Source organism: Crotalus tigris, unplaced genomic scaffold (genome assembly GCF_016545835.1).
Source record: "Crotalus tigris isolate CLP2741 ecotype Arizona unplaced genomic scaffold, ASM1654583v1 scf7180000019944.6993514239:2294586, whole genome shotgun sequence".
Taxonomy (NCBI): domain Eukaryota; kingdom Metazoa; phylum Chordata; class Lepidosauria; order Squamata; family Viperidae; genus Crotalus; species Crotalus tigris.
The window spans coordinates 1,330,506-1,353,216 of NW_024097783.1; the positions used below are offsets into that span (position 1 = coordinate 1,330,506).

The window sequence follows — 22,711 nt, forward strand, 5'->3', positions numbered from 1 at the left end:
AAACAACAACACAGAAGGAGCAAATAAAACAGATAATGGATATAGAATTGAGAATAGAGACTTAAAGATGGAACTTAACAAAACAAGGAAACATGATTTAATCCTAGTGGAAAAAATTCATAAGAATTGGACAAAACAACTTATCCCTTAAAACTACAAAATAAATCTGAGGATAAGGAAACAGATCGGATAAAATGGACTGTAGAGATGTCAGGAACATTGGAGAGAAAGGAAATGATAAGAGAAGCTGAGAGAAAGAAAAAGATTTTCAACAAACATGGAAAGGCAGAAGTCCCGTACAAAGATACTTCTCCTGATTTACTTTTTATATCTACAACAACATTTACGAACATATGGAAAAACTTTTTGATTCAGCAAAATACATTGATTAAGAAAGACGTTGAGCAAAAGAAAAAGACTAAAGTGGAAACTAAGAAAATAGATGATGGGATTCACCAGAGAAAATTAAATGTATTTTTAATTATAGTTAAAAAGAATAAGAAATTTAGGACATAAATACATATTAGCTTAGGAGGGATATATATTTTAAGTAGGATATTATTTTTTATACTTCTTTACTCTTTTCTTTCTTTTTTCTGTTTTATCTATTTTTTAAGAAATGTAAAAGTGTGAGATGATGGTTCATATGGAAAAATAGAGTTAATTTTTTAAATGTAATTAATTTTTGAGAAAATCTTAACCAGTAAGAATACCTAGAATTTGGTGGGAGAAACAAAATAAGGACTGTAACAGGATCTATGACAAGGCAACCAGAATGATTGGATAGAAAAGAAATATTGATGTGATTATTATTTTTAATAATTGGGAAAAATTATATATTTAATTGTTATCTATCAAAACAATACGAATTGTATTAACTCAATATTTGCAAAAAAGAATATTTTGGGAAAAGAGGAAATCAACTAAAACTATTTTGTGGATTATGGATTATAGAAATCAGTTGTTAGTGATTGTTTTACAAATGTAACCCAGACAACACACTGTTCACCAATTATTAAGTGATTTATGTTTTTTTTAAAAAAAATCAATAAAATATATTACAAAAAAAATACAATTGAAACAGATATCAATAAAATGAGTAGTATCTGTGCATGCAACCTTCTTTCCAGGCAGCATCCACTCAGCCTAGGTATGCCCAAACTGTACCTGCTCCAGAAATGTTGTGCAATGTGTCCTGAGCACATGCCTGGACATGCATGAATTACACAAGCATTTTATACTGCAAGCAAACATTCGTAAACTTAATATATATACAAGTAGAAATTCCAAAAAGATAAGATTCCTAAACAATACTTATAAATTAAGGTTAAGGTTAAGGTTAGCAGCCAAAAATCTTAGATATGCCCAAAAGTGTTCAGGAAGCAAAATCTTTGTTGTTGAGTGTTACTTTTGTCACAATGGCTCCAGAAAGCTATTTATTACACTAAATATCCCTGTTCCTCTGGCATATCAAGCAAAACATAATTATCTCCCAAAATGTCTGTAAACTGTTGAACTTCAAAACTCCACATGAAAATAAGGCTGTAGGGTTTCTGTCTGTTTCTAAGCTAGTGTAAAGAGAATTTTTCCCAAGTTCTTGGAATATATAGGGAATTTGAGGGGAATGGTTCAATTTGAGGGGGGTTTTATTGCCATTGGGAGCAGAGAAAATTTATGTTCTTATGTTTAATATAAATTCATAGATGAAGTACCCCAGGCTGTATCACATTAGATCAGTGTTTCCCAAACTTGACAATTTTAAGGCCTGTGGACTTCAACTCCCAGAATTCCACAGGCAGCAATGCTGGCTGTGGAATTCTGGGAGTTGAAGTCCACATGCCTTAAAATTGTCAAGTTTGGGAAACACTGCATTAGATATAATGTTTTATTCACAATGCTACTCCTATCCATGGTCAAGCAACCACTGATGGTCCACGTGGGCACCATAAGTGGCCTCATAGAGGTGCCAGAATAAAATAATTTTAAAATAGCTAAGATCTCAATATAGAGTGCCAAAGCGTGCAATTGTGCAAAATTTTGGGTTTTCCCCTCAAAAGGATTTGAAAAGATTTTAGTCAGAACATCACAATCTCAGAGATTTTGCAATTTCCTAAGATTTAGTATATTTTAATCAATAGAATAATTGTGAAGCTGCTATCTGGAGAAATTCTGCACTGGGCAAAGGATTTGTCCAAAACCTAAACTATATAATTATTTCTGTGAAGTGCACTCTACTGCTAGCAGATGTTGCAGTGCTGACTGTTACTTCTTGTCATAGTGCTCAAAGTTTATTGATAATACAATTGTATGTATAAATGAAAACACCAATAATCCCTCCTCTGCAATATTTTCATTCTGTTTTTAAAACCTGCAATTGTTTCTGACGTTTTATAGCAATGTTTCTCAACTTTAAGATGTCTGGTCTTATTAAAGTTGCAAAGGTTGAGGAACACTGTGTACAGCAAATAAGGTTATTTATTGTTAGAAAAAGCTAACTCTCTGAATATTATTCCTTTCAAGGGCTATATTTAAAGGGGGAAATGTCAGTAGACTTACTCAACTTTTGAGGAAGTATGAAAACTTACAGGTTTTGGGAGAACAGGGATTTCCAACAGATAATAATGAGTATTGAATGTATATAATGACTGGTACAGAGGTGAAAGGCATATCATAGGGTAAAGAGCCTGGCTGAGTGATTGTATATGGAATAGGAGCCTTTTACATTTTAACCTTGAGTTGTGGGTTCTACTTGGTATAACCTGCCATTTTGATTATTACATCCAGTAACATAAACAGTCATGTTTGTGAGACAAAACAGTGTACTATGGAAATATGCAGACATAAAAAACAAAGATATATAAATTAAAAGGACTTTGTTTTTTATGTATGTAAGATCTGTGTAACATAGATCCATTTCACTAATTTATAGCTATGAAGCTGACTGCGGTGACTCAAGCATGCAGTCTGTAAAATGTATTTTTCTTTACTGGTTTAGTAGTAGCAGAGAATGCCGTAATTGCCATCAATCATCTGAAAGGAAAAATAATTGAACAAGGTTCATATTGTGTGTGCAGATTCCATTCTGACTTGCTATTTACTTCAGACTTCATTGATTTTTATTTTATACTAAATCCATTACATGGGGATTGAGATTAATTAATCTTTCACTGCGGCCTAACTAGTAAGTAATTAGGTCTTATGCAGTCAAGCAGTTAATCAGTGGGATAATAATGACTGTTTCATCAGTTTGTTGCACATACAAATTTTTATTTTAGATTCAGTCAAAAAATAAATTTATTTACTCAAACTTGGTAACACAATTATTATCTAATTTTATAGCTAATTTAAATACATTTGGTGAGTCTAAAGAGTCATGCAATAGCGTATATTCGCATTGTGTTTTAAATTCGTACAATAATCTATTGAGGTTGTTGAATGCTGTCCCTGGAAAATGACAGACATTTAATCTGGTAGAAAAAGGAGTCTCATGACTCATCATCAGATGCAAAACCCTTCCCTAAATGTAAACAAAGATTCTTTCTTTCCTTTATCATTCCAAGATGATCTAGTAGGTTTTTATCTGTCACACATGAAAAATGTATTTACATAAATGTTGGGGAAAACTGAAAATAATTGTGAAAATGTTGTGCAATTTTTACATTCCTATGAAATGATGATGTTACAGTTGTCCTTTCACCTTTCCTTTCATTCTGGAAATATAAAAGTAATTCATGAGCAAGATGTTCAGTGTAGTTGTAAAACGAAAGAAAAGAAGAAAGCTCGTATTTTGAATAAGGATTTGTTTTTTATTTTCCAGCATTGGATGTGAGGTAATTGAATCCAATCATGGACATGAAAACAAGTGGAGAGAGACTTTTGTTGATACACCGTGGCCTTGAAGATGCACTACTCAAAGAGAAATAAAATCAGGAAATTAGTTGTTTTGCATGTTTGGAAAAGTGCTGTAATGACTCACCTGATGTAACTTTATAGTTGCAGCAGCTGTAGTAATTTTAAAAGAGAAGTAAGTGTATGCACGTGAGGTTTCCCCCTTCCCTCCTTTACAGATGGATGAGAGCAAAAACCATGACACTCTTGGTCCACTTTCTCTTTAGTGCTGCACTTCTCAGAGGATCTTGAAAATACTGTTTTGCATAGAGACCAGACATCAGTAGGGACTACTTTTGGACATCACAATCTTGATACATTGGCTGTCATCACCTCTGGGCCAGGGTTTTTGTTTGTTTGTTTGTTTTTGTTTTGCTTTCAGTTTTGGTATCACTAAGCAACAACTGCTTCTATGGAATAGCAATCCTCAGCACATCCTTATATTTTAGAAAAAGTGCAGTGCTGAAAGTCTGAACTGGGAGATTGCTCAAAGGTTCTCATTTCCTTCCAGCACAATGTATTTATTTATTTATTTGCCGTTCTTCTCGCCCACACCTTAAAAATTGATGAACGCCAGCCCCACTTTAGGAAAAAAAAAAAAAGTTCAGCTAAGCCAGCACTGGGATGTTTGAAAGTATCTCAAGGTCACAGAACAGATTTCTAGGGGACCACTTAAACAAATATTTGTACTGCATGATAGATTGTATGATTTTCTTTCTTGAATTTTTATTCACTGTTCTCTAAAAACAACTGCATTCCCAATCTATACTGTCATGTGAAAAAAGTAAGTACACCCCATGTAAAGTTTTCTCTCAGATATATATGGAAATATATATATATATATATATATATATATATATATATATATATATATATATATATATATATATATATATTTTCTTAATTTAAATAATATATAAGGTGACTTAAATGAACTTAAAAAAGAAAAAAAATGACTTTGCAATCATTTATTTCACCAAAAAATTAAAGATATACCGTTTTCTTCTATGAAAAAGGTAAAGTACATCTGTGGTAGTGACCCTTTGACAGAAACAACCTCAAGTTGGCATTTTTTCAATCATTTACTAGTGTCTGACATTGCCTGGGAGGACTTTTTTCTCCATTTCTTTTTGCAGAATTTTTTCATTTGTGCAATGTTGCATGCACAACCCATTTCAAATCACTCTATAGCATCTCAATGGGATTAAGATCTGGACTTTGACCTGGCCATTCCAGGATTCTTTCTTTCTTTCTCTCTTTCTTTCTCTCTTTCTTTCTCGTCTGCTTGAGTTTCAGTCTTCTGCAAGATGGTATCACATTATTGTCAAATACCTTCTCTTAACAATGAAAAATTCATAGTGGATTCTGTGATGATCAGCTGCCCAGGTCCTGGGGCTTCAATGGGAGAAAGTCATACTGGAGGTGGTTGATAGATTAACAAAAGATTCCAGCTCCCCCCATCCCCATTCATCCTACTACCTTCCTCCGTTTCTTTTCAATATAATTGATAATTTGTATTTTTATAGTATTTTTATAGTATTTTATTCTTTGTTATATACATGTTTTTGTACAGTTTTATTCTTTTAACCTTGTAAGCCACCCAGAATTATCTCATAAGATGGGCAGCAAACTAATTAATTAATTAATAGTACACTGTTGTACTTTGACATCAATAGTGCCAAGAGGTGCCTGTATGTCATACAGTGAAATTCTGGGTTTCTTAGAAACTTCTTTCAGCATCTTGAATTCTGCTGCCTGGCTAAACTTGTGGGAACAGCCTGGTCTGGCTAAGTTGGCAGTTATTTAAAAGCTGTTCCACTTACATATCTTCTGAATAGTAAAATCATTGATGTCTAATTCTAAAATCCCTTCCCAGACACATTAGCCTCTATAACCTTCTTTATGAATGCCTTATACGTGTGATGATACCATATACTTCACCAACGAAGAGCAAATCAAACTGAATCTCTGGGATTTAAATACGAGAGGCTCTTCCCAGTCCTCTCCAGTTATTTTCTAATCATTTGCCATTTTTAGCTTTAAATATTTGAGGTAGTAATAAAAGTAGGGGAGCTCTTACTTTCTCCATTTGTAAAATTTGAATTTATTTATTTAACTTACGCATTGAACCACAAAATGTAAATGAGGTCTAATATTTGTTGTAAGATATCCCCTTTATTAATATTGTTGAAGTGAAAATGAAATATACTGTATGTATATGGAAATATGTTGAAAAAGTAAAAATAATAAATAGGGTGTACTTACTTTTTGCATGACTGTATTTTGACATTTTTATGATAAAAACAAAGAAATATATTAAAAGGAACAATTTGTCTAAGCTTTATTTAGGCCTATATAGTATAAATATGAGTGGATGTGGTCTTAAGTGAACAAATATTCTTAGTATAACATTCTTTTTAAAAAAAATAGAAATTAGTTTTTATTCCTAAATAGAAGGTTGATTTTCAACAAATTCAGATGGTCACAAAAGTCCCATTGACCCACTTGCTGTTAGTAAATCTGCTGTATATATTGTAATTCTTTGTGTTCTTTGCTGATCAGTATTGTAGTCCACGAATCTTTTTCTCTTTTCCTCTTCTTTAAAATACTTTTAACTGCAAGGGCCAAGCTGAATATTAGTTGCATAAGTCCCAACTTCTATACTGTTGAATGTACAGTAGTCCTTTAATATTCATAAAGCTAGGAATCAAACTATAACAGTTTTGATAAATCATCCTTTCCACCCCTTCCTCCATTTTTTATACCCTGTGGTCATGCAAATGTATGGTTTGAAATATGTAGTGTTCTCATTTTTACTACAGGTTGCCAAGCATTCCAGATGAGACTGCAAATTCATAAACTCATATTATGATTTATGTGATTTTGTAAATACTATGCAAGAGGATTCGGGGAGCTGTGTTATCTCTAGTCTTCATGCACTTTAAAGTAATACATTCATTCTACTACACAGGGCATAAAAAGGCTTTTTCTGGCCCTCTGTCTCCCTCTCACTGAGAATTCACCTACCATAAATTCATTGCAAAAGCAACTGCTTTATTTAAATAAACATTCTAATTTTACCTAGTACAGTAATCCTCGACTTACAACGATTTGTTTAGTGACCATTCAAAGTTACCATGGTATTGAAAAGAATGACTTAAGACCATTTTTCACACTTATGACCGTTGCAGCATCCCCATGGTCATGTGATTTATATTCGGCTGCTTGACAACTGGTTCACATTTATGACGGGTGCAATTTCCCAGGGTCACTTTGATCACCATTTGTAACCTTCTGACAAAGTCAATGGGGAAGCCAGATTCACTTAACAACCGTGTTATTAACTTAACAACTGCAGTGATTCACTTTAACAACTGAGGCAAGAAAAATCATAAAATGGGGCAAAACTCATTTAATAAATTTCTCAGCTCAATTATGGTTGTAAGTCAAACACTTCCTGTGTTTAATTTTCAATTACCTCCCTTATGTAAACTCAGATCACTATGCTGAATCTACTCCTATTTGTTTTAATGTTTAGTGGAAATTTGCTCTATTTCCTTATAAGTTTTCAGAACAGACTATTGCTACTTTTCTCCCTTATCAATAAATTGTGTTTCATACCAAAAGGGCATAGTGTCTGTTTATTTTAATTTAGTTGGATATTTTTCCTAATATATATTCAACATTCCTCCTTTCATCATTGTACTACAAATGGAAGAAGAAAAAGATGACAGGGTATAAAAAACCTAAATAGCTAAAACTATTGTATCTCCTACCATTCCATGTATCTCCTACTTTATCTGGATTAACTATTCAGTCTAGCAGTTAAAACAAAAACTTCATGAAAGTTGGCATAAATAACAGTCCATATTTTGTATTCAATGCTATTAAAATACATAGTAGTGTGATGATTAATTCCTTGTTTAAAACTAAAATAATTCAGTACTAGTATAAGAAAATTGTATAACATTACCTGTTTGAATTTATTTCAAATCATGCATAAAAAGTAAATTCCTTGACATTATGGGCATCAGGACAGAGGTCATGAAAATGAATTATTCCAAATGTAAAGTATGATATCCTGTTTGCCACACCATGAGGAGAATGCTATTGTGTGTTTTAAGTCATTGAAAGCTTTCTAATGCCATGTATATTAATTTTTCAACTCATGTTATAAAACTTTCTTATTTTTAAAACTTGGTTTTAATTATATGTCCAGTGTGGAGTTTATGAAAGGAATAAATTTATTTGATGTGATGCTTGTCAGATCGAGCATTTTAATACAGATCTTTATAATACAATATTTTTTCACGCATTAATTATTTTAAAAACACCCTAAAACAGTAAATAGAGATCTTTTACAACAGCTTTTAATGCAGAGTTACATAAGCAAATGGACATAAAAATAAACCATCAATCACTAAGGATGCGGTAACTTATTTGTGTAATAGCCTATATAACTTTGCTATGCTGTGTCCAGGACCTTCATGTTACCATTTCCCTTTTCTGTTTGGCTGATTCTGTTTTTAATTCTTCTATTAACAATATTAAATTGGAAAATTTATATGCTGGAAATGGGGAGTTCCTGCTCATCAAATGTCTGTGTGGTGTTTTGTTTGTTCTTTTTTTAAAAAAATTCATTTTGGGAATAGACAAATCTTTTTGTAAGAGCAGCAATGAAACTACCTACTCTGAGGAGGTGCTTGAGGCTACAAAAGGAACTATGTCAGGATTTACTTCAAAAACAGTGTTGTGCCAATCTTTGATTACTGACTGGTCTCAGCTTTCAAGGAATCAAAAAGTATTATTTTGGTATTCTTCAAGTTTACAGAATGTACATGGGATTATTTTGTATTGCAATTTGTCTTTGTGTCCTTCAAGTTATCCCGTAGCAGTGCAGATGAAAACTACAAAACAGAATAGCTACAAAATGAAATTCAGACATAATCACCATTAAAAGTTTATATTCCAAAGTATCTAAAATCAAGAATGATTGGTTATACATTTATTTTCATTTTCAAATTCTTAAAATGTGATTACAAATGGGAACATTTTAACATGGCATTGAAAATAATGTACCAGTCTTGGCATTCCAGAATTTGGGTGCCACTATAGAAAAAGTCCTCCCTTTTATGAATAAATTCAGCATTTTTCTCATCGTAGTATTCTTCACATTAAACGATATAAGATCATTACTATTAGACTTTGAAATGGGAAGCAATACAACAAAACACTCTCCTCACTACATGGGTTTATACTTTATAGGAGCTTCTTCTCCCCATGGTTTACATTACTGTATTTCTATAAACAGAACCAAATTAAGATAATCAGGTTTACTCTCATTCATCAGCACCTTTCTATATTCCAGACCACATACTTAAGGAAACATTTTGATATTGTATGGCAGAAGAACTGATAGGATCTCAATTTACGGCAAGGACAGGTGATATTTTTAGCCAGGGACATATTTGAAATTTTGTGTAAGTCTGTGGGGAGCACGCTCACAAAATGACTGCCATGGTGGGAATGGTCCATCACAAAACAACTGACAGAAAGATGAACTAGCTCTATCCTTTTGCTGTTTACTACCCCAGATGACAATTTTTATTCAAAAGACAGTCTACTATGGCATGGCATCATGTGACATATCTTGGACATTTTGATACTCCTACACATCTTATTGTCTCTCCTATTACTGAAAGAGCAGCGTAAGATATGTGTCTAAGCTGATATATTTGTTACAATTATTTATGCACTTGAAAATTGCTATGGTTGCCAGTGCTCACCCAGATGACATAGGTTACTAAAGATTTACAGCATTCGTGTAAGATAACATTGATTTGCATTCTATTATGTCAGAGCAAAACATGAACGTGCCAATGTAGTAAGATTTTTGTTTCACCCAAACTCTAGGGAAAATAATGCTATGCCAAGTATTTTTATTTTCCCTCCCCCAACCATTTTGTTTTATAATGAACAAATTATTGAGGTATTTTTCCCCAAAGGAAGAAAATTTCTGTAAAATTATCGCAGATGGATTGCCAGGGTCTAGCACTTCCCTTAGTTACGACGTTGCAAGTGAGTTTCTTCTCTTTATTGTAGAATCTTCATTTCTGGAGTCAGCAAACTAGAATTATATCTAAATGGAAGAATAGTCATGGCATGTTTCAGATCCTGAAGAAGGATGCAACAAGAAGTCAATCTGTAGTTTAATGGAGAATTGTGCAAGTGAAAATAACAGTAATAGCACCTTCTGTCAGCTTGGATCAATTATATAAACTAAAAAAAACACCACCAGAACAAATGCTAAGAAATCTGAGAATAAGATAGGAAAACAAAAGTGTCTTCAAACTTCAGAAAAAACAAGGTAGTAAAAAAGCAAACTTCAGAAAGTGGGAAGACAGATTTCTACATAATATTAAGGAAAATCTATAGTATCATAGGGTTTATTGTAGGCTATTATATCTTTATTTAATTCTAACACATTAACAAAGACAAATTAAATAAGCTGTTTCTCTTGGCTTAATACCATACACAAATGGGGCATTTTCCCATTACAGTTAAGTCTCAGGGTATTCCTGGATTTGGCTATATTATTATATAGTTACATCTTCTTGGACCGCTGCTTTAAGAGGGACTTCCTTCAGAGGGCCTGCATTGCTTGCTATGTAAATTCTTAAGTACTAAAATGACAGAGTAGAAACACTATTCCTGAAAGATCATTCAGATGACTCTGAAATCACAGCAATATCTACAAAGTAAGAAAATGTAGTCACTGTACTATTTTCTTTTTCATTTTTAAAAAATCACACTGGTTCATTGTTGCCCAAATAACACTGTGCTCTTAATTAGAAAACTAGGGATGGGGGCCAGGGGATGATGAGTTTCATTTACCATCAGTCTTATCCAATGAGAAAAAGTGATCAAAAAAACTTTTTTACATGAACAAGGAAACAAGAAGACTTAACCAGGCACAACCTTAAAGAAACTGCAAGGAAATGTGAAGTGATGGGCAGAAGGGTGAAGAAGCTGGATCACAGGTGATTTTTCTTCTCCCCTTTCTGTTAAAAGAAAAAAACAATACTGGAAATTAACAATTGGTTACATAGGTCATACCAAAGAAAGCAGTTGGATTTTGGGATAATGGTGTGTATTTCCAAGCTGAGATGTGCTGCACAAAATGTGAGGTGCTGGGATGAACGTACTTGAAAGATATACTTGGAAGAAGTCAGCCAGAGTCAAGAGTGATGTACTATACTCATCCTACTTCTTACAAACATTATCCAAGAGCATGACCAGTGTTATTTCTGTCCCATGTTTAGGCCTGAATACCAACTGAAAGCCATCCATATAATCCAGAGTCCATTGAAACAGCTTGTACAATTACTTTCTCCACAACCATCCTTTAAAAAATTGGCCAGTACTGGATGAAAATTGTTCAGTATGGTGAGATCCAGTGATGGCTTCTTCAGGAGTGGTGAACCAATGCCTCCTTAAGAGGAGAACTAGAGTTCAAATATGTGTTACTCAGACACACATGCACAGAGACAACCTCAGCCAACTAAGGTAGGCCTGGATATATCTAATAGGCAGGTGGCCAAGCTCACAATCATAAAAACCTGTCCACTTCCTCAGGCCTAACAGGTTTAAACCATTCCTCCATGTAGAGTAAGACTGTGCCTTAGGCAATTACACAGAACCTGAATCAAGCCTGTCATCTAATTCAAAATGAATCTGAACATTCATTGCACAGCTATGTGGATGAATCTAGAAGGCCCCCCTGCCTAGAAGGGCTTGGATTACTTAAAACACAGCCATTGAATGGCTGTCTGGATGCAATAAGTGTGGAAAGATATTGTCACTTTGCCACCCTTCTCACCACAAAGTAGATCCTAATAGTTCGTACTTATGTTTAGTAGGGTTCATCCTTCACCAACCTAAGCAACGGTCTAGACATCTTCCATTTCATTTCCCTCAATTCTTTCATAAACCACAGAGAATGATGGAATCCATGGGAAGAGTGAGGATGCAGAGTGCAATCCAATCTAAGCCTCATCCACATTCCAATGACCAAAGCCTCTGTTAAACCATGCAGCAGATTCTCAAAAACAACATCCAGCTCCCTCTAGATCCCATTTGGGTCCATTAGTCACCAGAGGTAGACCAATTTAATGTGCTAGAGATAACCAACCTAATCATATCAGATGGATAACTTTCCCATTGATCAAATTATAAATGCAGGGAGGAGAAACATGGTGATAATGGAGGACTCCAACTCCCCAGACCAATTCAGCCAACTTTCCAAAAGTTCTGTATTAGCATTACTGTTTCATTTTCAGAAAGATGAAAGAGAGGAAGGGTTGGTTTTCCTACATTTGATCTAAATCAGTGGTTCTCAACCTTTCTAATGCCGTGACCCCATAATACAGTTCCCTATGTTGTGGTGACCCCCAACCACTTACACATCACCGGGTGCCAGGGGCATGGCCAAAGAAAAAGGGAAAAAATGGCAGACAGCCTTGTTTGGTGACAACCGTGAAATGGTCGTTCGACCCCAAATGGGGTCCCGACCCACAGGTTGAGAACCACTGATCTAAATAATAGAGAAGAGCTGATTCAAGAGGAAAAAGTAGAAGATACTTTGGAAGGAGTAACCATGTCATCTTGGAATTCAAAATACTATCAAAAGAGAAATTAGAGAATTGGTGTGTATGTACACTTGATTTCAGAAAAGGTCATTCCAACAAGCATAGAGAAACACTAGACAGAATCCCATCGACAGAAATTCTCAAGAAAAAGATATCCAGTACTGTTGGGCAGTATTTTTAAGTAGGGTACCAAAGATATATTTGCATACACTCAGAAATGAAGAATGGGAGGAAGTTTGGGAAATTGTTACATGTAAAATAGAACTTAAAAAGGATATGAAATGAAAAATGGATTTAATCAGTTATAATAACTAAAGCCCAAAAGTACTTAAGCTGACAAGGGACACTGAAAACAACCAAAACTAAAAAAAAATCTGTGTGTGTGTGTAAATAGTAAAAAAAAAAGAACTGTTGTCTAATTCAGTCTGGTTCATGATAACTGGATGTTAAATGTTTGCATATATAAGCTAAGCCAAGCATTCACATTTTTCCTGCTCTGCTTACCAGGGAAAGAAAGCCTGAAGTATGTCTAATAGAAATTGGGTTTACACACACAGGTAAAGGCGCAGCCCTAATGGGAACACATACTTGGCTTTAGTTTGTCCAGACAGAGCAGAAAAAACCATGTGTTTATAATTTAGTTCTAAACTGTATTGAAAATAAAAGGACTTAAGTATATAATACATAATTTAACTTCCATTGATTTCTTCTTATGGTTGAATTGTAGTTTATGGTTGAATAAACAATAACTAAATTGTATACATACAATATGGCCTACTGTATGTCTATCAAATTCAATGGCGGCCTGAGGACAAAACTATCATACATTAATTTAATTCTAACCAAGAGCTCTGCCCAGTAATTTAAAATTTCACCATTTACAGTCAAGCTATTTTGCTGCATATCTTCACTTCTTGACCAAATAAAATTTTCTAGCCTTTCTTTTTTTCTTAATAATTTTTTATTTTTCCAAACTCTCCCCCATACATATACCGTAATACTTATCAGATATTAACATACATTCCCTCCACACTCACATACAGATATTTTTAACAAAATGAAATAAATACATACACATAACTTTGGTGTTGCTCGCCCATTTCCCCTTTCACCGTATCCACACTCCTTCTTCTTTACCTTCTTTGGCAATCAGCCAAAGTAATGATAAATGGAGATATGACTGAGAAGATCAACATTATGAAGGGAACAAGACAGGGCTGTCCCCTATCTCCACTGTTGTTTGTTCTGACATTAGAAGTATTAAATAGACGTATAAGACAGAATAATGACATAAAAGGGATGAAAATTAAGAGGGAAGAATATAAGCTACAAGCATTCGCAGACGATTTAGTATTTATTTTGGAGGAACCATTAGAGACAGGACCTGTATTAATAGAACAAATAGAAAAATATGGTGAGGTAGCTGGGTTGAAAATTAATAAAGATAAAACCAAAATGTTAGTGAAAAATATTACTGAAAAACAAAAAAAAAAGAACTGGTGGGAAAATTAGATATACAGATTGTAAAGAAGGTAAAATATTTAGGGATCCACCTGACAGCAAGATGCACAACAATTAAAGGATAATTATCATAAATTGAAAAGACAAATTGAAGTAGATTTGGATAAATGGAAAAATGTACAACTATCATTAATGGGAAGGATTGCGATAATCAAAATGAATATATTACCACAATTATTGTTCTTGTTTACAACAATACCAATAAGATTAGAAAAGAAATATTTTGAAGGGCTTAATAAAATAATCTTGAAATATATTTGGCAGGGAAAAAAAGTAAGAATTAAACTAAAAATGTAACAAGATACAAGACTGAGAGGTGGGTTTGGTCTACCTAATTGGGAATTGTACTATCAGGCTGCAGCATTATCATGGATGAGAGAATGGATCTTACTGAGGAATACAAGATTATTGACATTAGAGGGACATGATTTACAGTTGGGATGGCATGCTTTCATATGGTATGGAAAAAAACAGAATACATAACTATTTCCAGAGACACTATATAAGGAATTCTTTATTTGTTGTCTGGGAGAAAGTAAAGAGAAATTATTATTTGAAGATTCCAAATTAGCTCTCAATTATGGAGGCGTTAATACACCCCAATATGTTTAACATGGGAAACATTATAAGATATAAAGACTTATTAACAGATATGGGGGAGTTGAAAACCAAACAACAATTAGAGGAACAAGGAATAAAGATGGATTGGTACATGAGAACGCAAATACAATCTAGATATGAAAAAGATGTTAAAATAGATGGTGTTAATTTGGGGACAACAGAGTTAGATGAAATACAGGAACGGAAGAAAAATGGATTAAAAAAATGTAGTTATCTACTACATATGGAGTTAGAGAAGGAACAAATGAAAGAGACAATGATAAAATGGACAAGGAATTTTGGATACACAATTGAATTAGATGGCAGCAATTATGGGAAAGAAACTATAAATTGACAATGGCGACTGCGTATAAAGAAAATATGTACAAAATGTTTTACAGATGGCACATGTCTCCTGAAAGATTAGCTAAAATGTTTAAGAACAGGTCTATGAAATGTTGGAAATATCATCAGATACCAGGTTCCTTCTACCATATGTGGTGGACGTGTGTAGAAGCTAAAACTTATTGGAATATAATTAGAACATGGATAGAAAAGATGATACAACAACGTATAGAACTAAGACCAGAAATATTCCTGTTGGGTATTCTACCAGAGAAATACAATAAAGAAAAAACATATTTAATTATTCATGTAATTATGGCAGCCAGGATTGTGTTTGCACAAAATTGGAAAGCACTGAAAGCCCCCCCAGAGGGAGAGGTGATTGGGAAAATATTGGAATGTGCAGAAATGAATAGACTAACATTGACAATTAAAGATAAGATAGAGTCAGACTACTATGAAATTTGGGGAACTTTTTATGATTGGCTGAAAAGAGAATACAGTTAAAAGATAGTTAACATCAATTTAGATGGAAGAAGAAGGAGCAGATAAGGAGGGAGACTCAGGCGACAGTATTGAATAACTGCAGGCTGTATAAATGTTTATAGAAGTATATACTGAGAAGGTTAGATAAATAGAAGTATTAATCTTATTGTATATAATACAGATAGGGAAATTTGGAGAGAAGAGTTGCTCGGACATTACCCCTGAATTGTATCTGAAGAGGTATGAAGAAAGGAGAGAGAAAAGAGTAAAGGAGGAGAGAAGGAAGTAGGAAGGCTGGAGGAAGAGGAAAGGGGAGGAGAGTGGTGAAGGAGAGGAGAGGAAGAAGAGGGAAGTAGGGAAGAGAAGAAAGGGAGAAAGAAGGTTTCTAGCCTTTCATTATCAAGAAATGTCACCTGGTTAAAAGGAAATTTACATACGTAAGAATGTTTTTCTTTTAGTCTTACATCAGTGGTTCTCAACCTGTGGGTCGGGACCCCATTTGGGGTCGAACGACCATTTCATGGGGGTCACCAAACAAGGCTGTCCGCCATTTTTCCCCCTTTTCTTTGGCCAGGCCCCTGGCACCCGGTGATGTATAAATGGTTGGGGGTCATCACAACATGGGGAACTGTATTATGGGTCATGGCATTAGAAAGGTTGAGAACCATTGTCTTACATTCTAAAACTACTATATTATTCAAGGGTTCTAAATTAACTTTAGTCAAATTGTTGGTAGAAATTCTAGCCCACTGAATAACACCAAACAGCAAGTTGAAATTAGAGAGAGATTTATTTGATACAACGGTTTGCAAAGCATGGTGGACTCCAAATATTTGAGCCACACCTAGTCACAGCAAAGACACATATTATATGCATTCTATCCCGACGCCTTGGCCCTTCCTCTGAGGTTACAATGTTATCAGAGCCACCTGAACAAAATACATTATCCCTGCCTCTTACTATTTTGCTTTACCTATTCCCTTATATGTACTTTATCATGAAATCCTACAGCTCAGTGTGGAAATCTTATAGCCTACGTGCAGAACTCTTACAAGATATGTGTACATGTAGAAATTGTGTAGAAATCTTGCAATCTACATGTAGAAATTTTGTGTAGAAATCTTACTGTCTGCGTGTAGAAATTTTACAGAGTACGTGTCACTTAACTTTACTTTTTATTCTAAAATTTTATTCCTAACAAAATTGTGTTATTTAGAGCAAACTTGTGAATTTATATAAAATGTAATTTATTTATTATGTTCTTTAACCAACATTACAAATACAGAAAAATGGCTACAGCAAACTCATTATTAAAAAAAATCATAAAATAGTTGAAGAACATATCTTGTGCAGTTGTATGACTCAACAAAAGTATTTGAAAACCAAGACTAAATGAAGACTTAACATTCTTTAAAAGATAATTGAGTGTAACATTTAACTGTACAGTTTTCAACTTTGGAAGTAATTGCACAGAGCAGAGTGGACATCATATAAGGGATACTGAAGGGAAGAGTTTTGAACTCTCTGGAACCACTAGGACTCCAGAGGGTTAGAATGTATAAATATGGAGTAGAGGACTTGTGGCAATCTAACATCTGCAAATAATATTCAGGTGAAATAATTCTAATAATAAATTGTCCTAATTCATTCCTTAGACATTGATTTCCTCTCCACAAAGATTAATTGTGCTAAAAGAAAGGCCAAGACTATATTTGTGCAAGTTTGATGCCAATGAGACTTGTAGGCCCTGATTCTGAGTTCTGATTCCTAGTCAAGCCTGAGATATAATGCTTGGAACATTAGCTTCAAGTCTTAAAACTGCATTAGGGACACATTTTGGGAAACTGAATCCTAAGGAAGTTCTATTGAAGGCTTTTGAATTTAATATCAAGGTGGTAAGAAGTTCCTATATGTAAACATAAAATGTTTACAAGTCTATATCTTAAGTTTGGTTTGGATGATTGATTTTAGTAGGACAAATCCAAACTAATGTCAAATGTGGTAAGACCTTTAAGATGTTATATTCGAGAGCTGCAAATTTTTAATTTGTTTTGGTTTTGGGTATGATCCCTATTAATTCTTCCCAATATTACTATTTGACAACATTGATATCAATCTCTCGATATTCAACTAAGAATAAATATAGAAAATAGTTCTGCAGAATAGAGAATGAAAAGAACTCAGTCAATAGTTTTATTCCTTAAGTTCAACCTAAAATGAATAAAGTTTTATTTCTCTGTGGTTAAACTGGATATTTGCTTGTATTCATGAAAGCCTGGTGAGTTTTCATTCTTCTTTCTTGAGTTAAGGGCATAGCTTTCCTAGGGTAAAGAATGAAGAAGTTATTAGTTATAATCACAACAGATGTCTAGCATATTTCAGTGTCACCTGCTGCATAAGTAACAATAAATCAGTTCTTTAGAGAAGTTCAGCTACCAACGTACCCTGCTTTCTTTGTCTTTTCCATTAGGATAACAATATTGTACTGAGGATAATGGAATGACCTGAGATCCAAGTCAAAGCCAGAGTGTATATTGATGTTTTGCTATTCTGTGCTGTTCAGCAGGACATAAAATAGAGAATACATTAACAATAGCAGAACTATGAACTTCCAGGCTGGTATAAATAGTCTTATATTCCATTTTTAAAGGAGGTAATGCAGAATCTGATATTTATGGTCTATTCTGTCTTCTAAAAGTTCACTCTAGTAGCAGTAACTAGGGGCTTTTTTATTTAGTTATGAGGAAATTGAGTTAAGAGTTTGTGAAAACATAATGTTTTGGCTGAAGCTGGATAATGGTGAGAAAATTCATGTATCTCATGAACTAACACACTCAAGCAAAAGATATTTATTATTACTACTGAAATTGGTGCAAGATGGCCTAATTACTGAAATTCCTATAAAGGGAGATGACTATATTAAATTATATTAATACAAACTAAAGGAAAAGAAAAAGGAAAAAAGAAAAAGTAAAAATAAAAGAGAAAACTAGAAAAAAAAGAAAAAATAGAAAAAAATAGAAAAGAAGATATAAAGAAATGGCTTTTAATCTCCTTTATAGCAATTTTACATTAAGTACACTTGTAAATTTACCTCCTTATCTAAAATTACCATATCTCTTCTCTTTTTTATGTACATTTATTAAAATTTTAAGATGAAAGATTAAAAATTAATCAGAATTATTATTTATAATAAAAAAGAAGAGAAAGGAAAGAAGAAGAGAGAAAAACAGAAGCAAAAGTACATAAAACAAATAAAGGAAATATAAAGAATAGCTTCCAATTTTCTTTTCCAACACTAAAGTAAAAAGTTAATTTACATTTATATTTATTATACATGCAAATTAATCTCTTATAGTTACAGCATTTTTTTACATTTTTTTCTATTATCTATTTTTCTCTAATCAACAACACCATATATATCATATATATTTTTTTCAAATTCGTGCAAAAAGTAAAGAGTTTCCAATCAGCATTAAACTTAGAGAATTTTCTGTTTTTTAACTAAAGCCATCAACTTAGCCATTTCAACCATCTTCCCACCCATTCCTCCATTGGACAAATGGATAAATGCTTACAAGCAAGGATCAATCCCAAAAGAAAGTCTCTCCACAAGCCTAATATGTCAATCAAAAAAAAATGATGACATTTGGTCGCTTACCTTGAGTGGTTTAAATATTTTTTTCAAATGGTTCATACAACAAATCTACCATTTCACCAATTAATAAAAGTTTTGGCTTTAGTTGAGAATTAATATTCAAAACAAAACATTCATTTTTTTAGATCCTGCTAGATGAATTTTTTTGATGAAATGCTAGATTAAAATTTTATTAATCTAATTTTTTGTGAATCAAATATTTTATATCTTTCTTCCTAATATGAGTCTCTTGTGAGCAAATTATATCTTGTTTCAATTTTTTTAAATGATAAGATTTTTTTCTCTTTAGCTCCATTTATATTCCATATAAGACATTTGTAATCTATTCTATAGTCAAGCCAAGAGTTTGGAAAATCAGTATTAGTTGTCCCATTCAATGTCATCTTTTTGACTGTATTTTCACATCTGCTGTAATTATTCTGAAATCTCCACTGAAACCTCTGTTTACTCTTTTTCCAATTCCCTTTTATATGTTTTACGAAATTTTCTTGTCTTTTGAAAGGTCAAAATTCTGCTGTTTAAAAGTAAGAAAAAAAAGTAAAAACCATCACTTCTAATTTATCCCAGCAAAACACAATCTTTTTCTGATTTAATTTTTCAGTCAAAAATGGTAGTATTTCGCAAGTATTCAAAGTTACAATGGTGCTGGAAAAAAAAGTGACTTTCAATTGGTCCTTGCACTTAAAAACATGACAATCTCTCCCCCCCCTTGGCCATTGACATTATTTACAATGGTTGCAGAATCCCAGGATCATCTGATCACCCATTTGCAACCTCCCTGGCTGGCAAAAACAACAGGAGAAGCCAGATTTGCTTCATGACCATATGATTCACTTGAGAGCTTCAGTAATTCACTTAACAGCTGTGGCAAAAAGGTCATAAAATTGGGGCATGGATTACTTTACAGGCACCTTGCTTAACAATGGAAGTTCTGATCCCAATCGTAGTTGTAAGTCGAGAACTACCTGTATTTTCTTTTAAGCTGAGGTCTGATAAGACTTTCTTTTAGAATAACTATATCTGTACTTTCAATCTTTTTATTAAAATGGAATTGTAGAACCTGATCTCTTGTTTTCTTCTTCATGAAATGCACCAAAACATCTCTGGGAACGTTCTTTGTTCTTGCATATTGTGAATTAATTGTATAGATTTTATCAATCTCTGCCTCAGTGTCATTTTCCTTCAAACCTAAAACACTAATCAAAACAGTAATCAACGCTTGTATAATTAATTCTTGAATACTTAACATTTCATCACAGCTTTCTAAAATAGATCTAAATTTGAAATAATTTTTCTTTCTCAATTCCAGCAGATCCAAATTATTCAATTCTCCCTCCAATTTTGTACCAATGACCTGTTGTACTCTCCCAAGTTTACTCTTGTGAGTAACCTATTTTACATGTACTGATATTTGCCTTTCAGAGCTTTCAATTTTTTTCCCAAATGTGCCAACTATTTTCTTTTCAAAAACTATAAATTTAGCCTCAAGTGATTGAATTATGTTACTCAATTGATTAAATATCCTCTGAAGTAAGTTTAATGGAACTGACTACTTTTTTTGACTGGTCAAAAGAGTCCAAATATAGGAGACAAGAAAGCAGGAAGCAATGGTCCAATTTTTTAAACTTTATTTCTTTCAAGAGGGTAACAGGACAATATAGCCTGCATCTCAGCAGCAACTGATCACTGACTGGCTGACAGTACTTTGTGCTCAGACATAGGGTTGAAAGAGTTAGCAATGACTGGCTGCAGGTTTTCTAAATATACATGCATTCTTGAATATACTGACTTTTAAAAAACCCTGAAATAGTAGAGTACCCTGGAAAAAATATTGCATGGATCTTGAATTGGCACCAGAAAAAAATGGTGATAGGAAAACTAACTAAAAGTTAAATCATATTTCATTTGAACAAGCAATAGAAATATTTGACTTTGCCCAATTCTGGAAAAATGAAAATTTACCATCTGACCAGATTATAATCACGAAAATCTTAGAATGTGCAGAAATGGATAGACTAACTCTAGAGATTAAAGAGAGAGAAGTCTCAGTTTATTTTAAAACATGGGAAATTTTTTATCAATGGCTAGCAATATGATCTAGCGCAATGGTTCTCAACCTTTTTAATGCCGCGACCCCCAACCAGTTGTAAGTCAAGGACTACTCAACCGGTTGTAAGTCGAGGACTACTCAACTGGTGGTAAGTCAAGGACTACTCAACTGGTGCAGCACCGTTTGCAGAATGGGACTTTTGGCGGGCTCAGCAGGGCAGAGACAGCCTGGACAATTCCTATTGGCTTTTGAAAGCCAATGGAATTAGACTCTATTCAAGAGAGTCTATTCTACTGGCTTTCAAAAGCCAATAGAATAAAAGGGAGTAGCACAGCTAAGGAAAAGGGGAAAAAATGGCAGACTGCGTTGTTTGGCGACCCCCGTGAAATGGTCGTTCAACCCCAAATGGGGTCCCGACCCACAAGTTGAGAACCACTGATCTAGCGAGAAAGGTTTGTGAAATTTAATAGGATGAATAATATTTACTGATTATTATTTTCATGATTGTTATTCTTAGTGATTATAGCTATTTAGTATTACATTAATTATTGTTACTTAATAGTTGTATCCGGATAGTCTGCTTGCTAAAGCGTAGAATTATTGTTGGTGGTAACCCCATTATTATACCTACCGTCACACTAATCCCATTCCTAAACCCTACTCAATACCTATACTGATCCCATCCCTTCCCTATCTTTGTAAAACCTAATAAAATATTTTTTTAAAAAAAGAAATATTTTGACGTAGTTCTGCAATGTACTACTCTATTGTTATAATAATACCTTGAACTATAAGGCTCATTAAGCTCTGAGGTGTCTTGTTACAAATGCACAATGAAATATATGGACTTTGGGCCTATCACTCTCTCTCTCAGCACAACTCACCCCACAGGGTTGTTGTCAGGAAAATAGGAGGAGGAAAGTATTTGCTGCCTTAAGTTATTTTTAAAAATAATAAAAGTGGAATACAAATAAATAAATAATCTTTTGAGGGAAACTCAAACCCCTAAAGTCTTTCCCTCTCCTGTTTTAATTATGTCTAGTGGAAAGGACTTAAAAATTTGAAGATCCCCTATACAGAAGAGGAGGATTTTAAAAAAAAAATTCAAAAGTTTGTGATTCCAAAAGATTTTTTTCATAATGTATAATAATTTGTAATTTTGTAATGTTTGAATGTGTTCAAAAATGGATTTTCCCCCAACACTTCAGCAAAAATGCTTACATAAAGACTGGCTTTCCAGCCTCTAGCCTTAGTTAGTTTTCCCCTATCTTTCAGCCTCCATTGTTCTTAGATAATTATTCATATAGGTTGGGGAAAATGGAAAATAAAGCCTCATGTAGATAAAGATATGGGGGAAATGACAGCACATATCAATTGCTCTGCCTGTATCTTTATATGTTTCATAATTATTCTGTATCTTTACCAGAATCCTTCTGCTTCCTGCCAGCTTAAGTGAGGTTATTGTTATGTTTTCTGTTCGATGCAGCATTCAAGAGGTAGCAGGTGAAAAATTAC

The 22,711-nt window shown here is 33.6% G+C and overlaps 1 protein-coding gene across 9 annotated transcripts in view; it reads left to right on the plus strand.

Moving 5' to 3' along the window:
- CD47 (CD47 molecule) overlaps positions 1-8,145 on the plus strand; it is a 132,875-nt gene extending 124,730 nt beyond the window's left edge. For 5 of the 9 annotated variants that reach the window (XR_005559357.1, XM_039365002.1, XM_039364998.1 and 2 more), the window contains 2 exons: positions 3,818-3,830; positions 6,711-8,145. Coding sequence is in view for 4 of the 9 variants with exons in the window: in XM_039364998.1 (XP_039220932.1) it covers positions 3,818-3,830; positions 6,711-6,747 (50 nt within the window). In the remaining 5 variants the exon portion in view is untranslated. Of the gene's footprint in view, positions 1-3,817; positions 4,491-6,710 lie in introns of those variants that run through there. The other 4 variants (XR_005559356.1, XR_005559355.1, XM_039365001.1 and 1 more) reach the window with 1 other exon arrangement.
- The last annotated feature ends 14,566 nt before the right edge of the window (positions 8,146-22,711 follow it).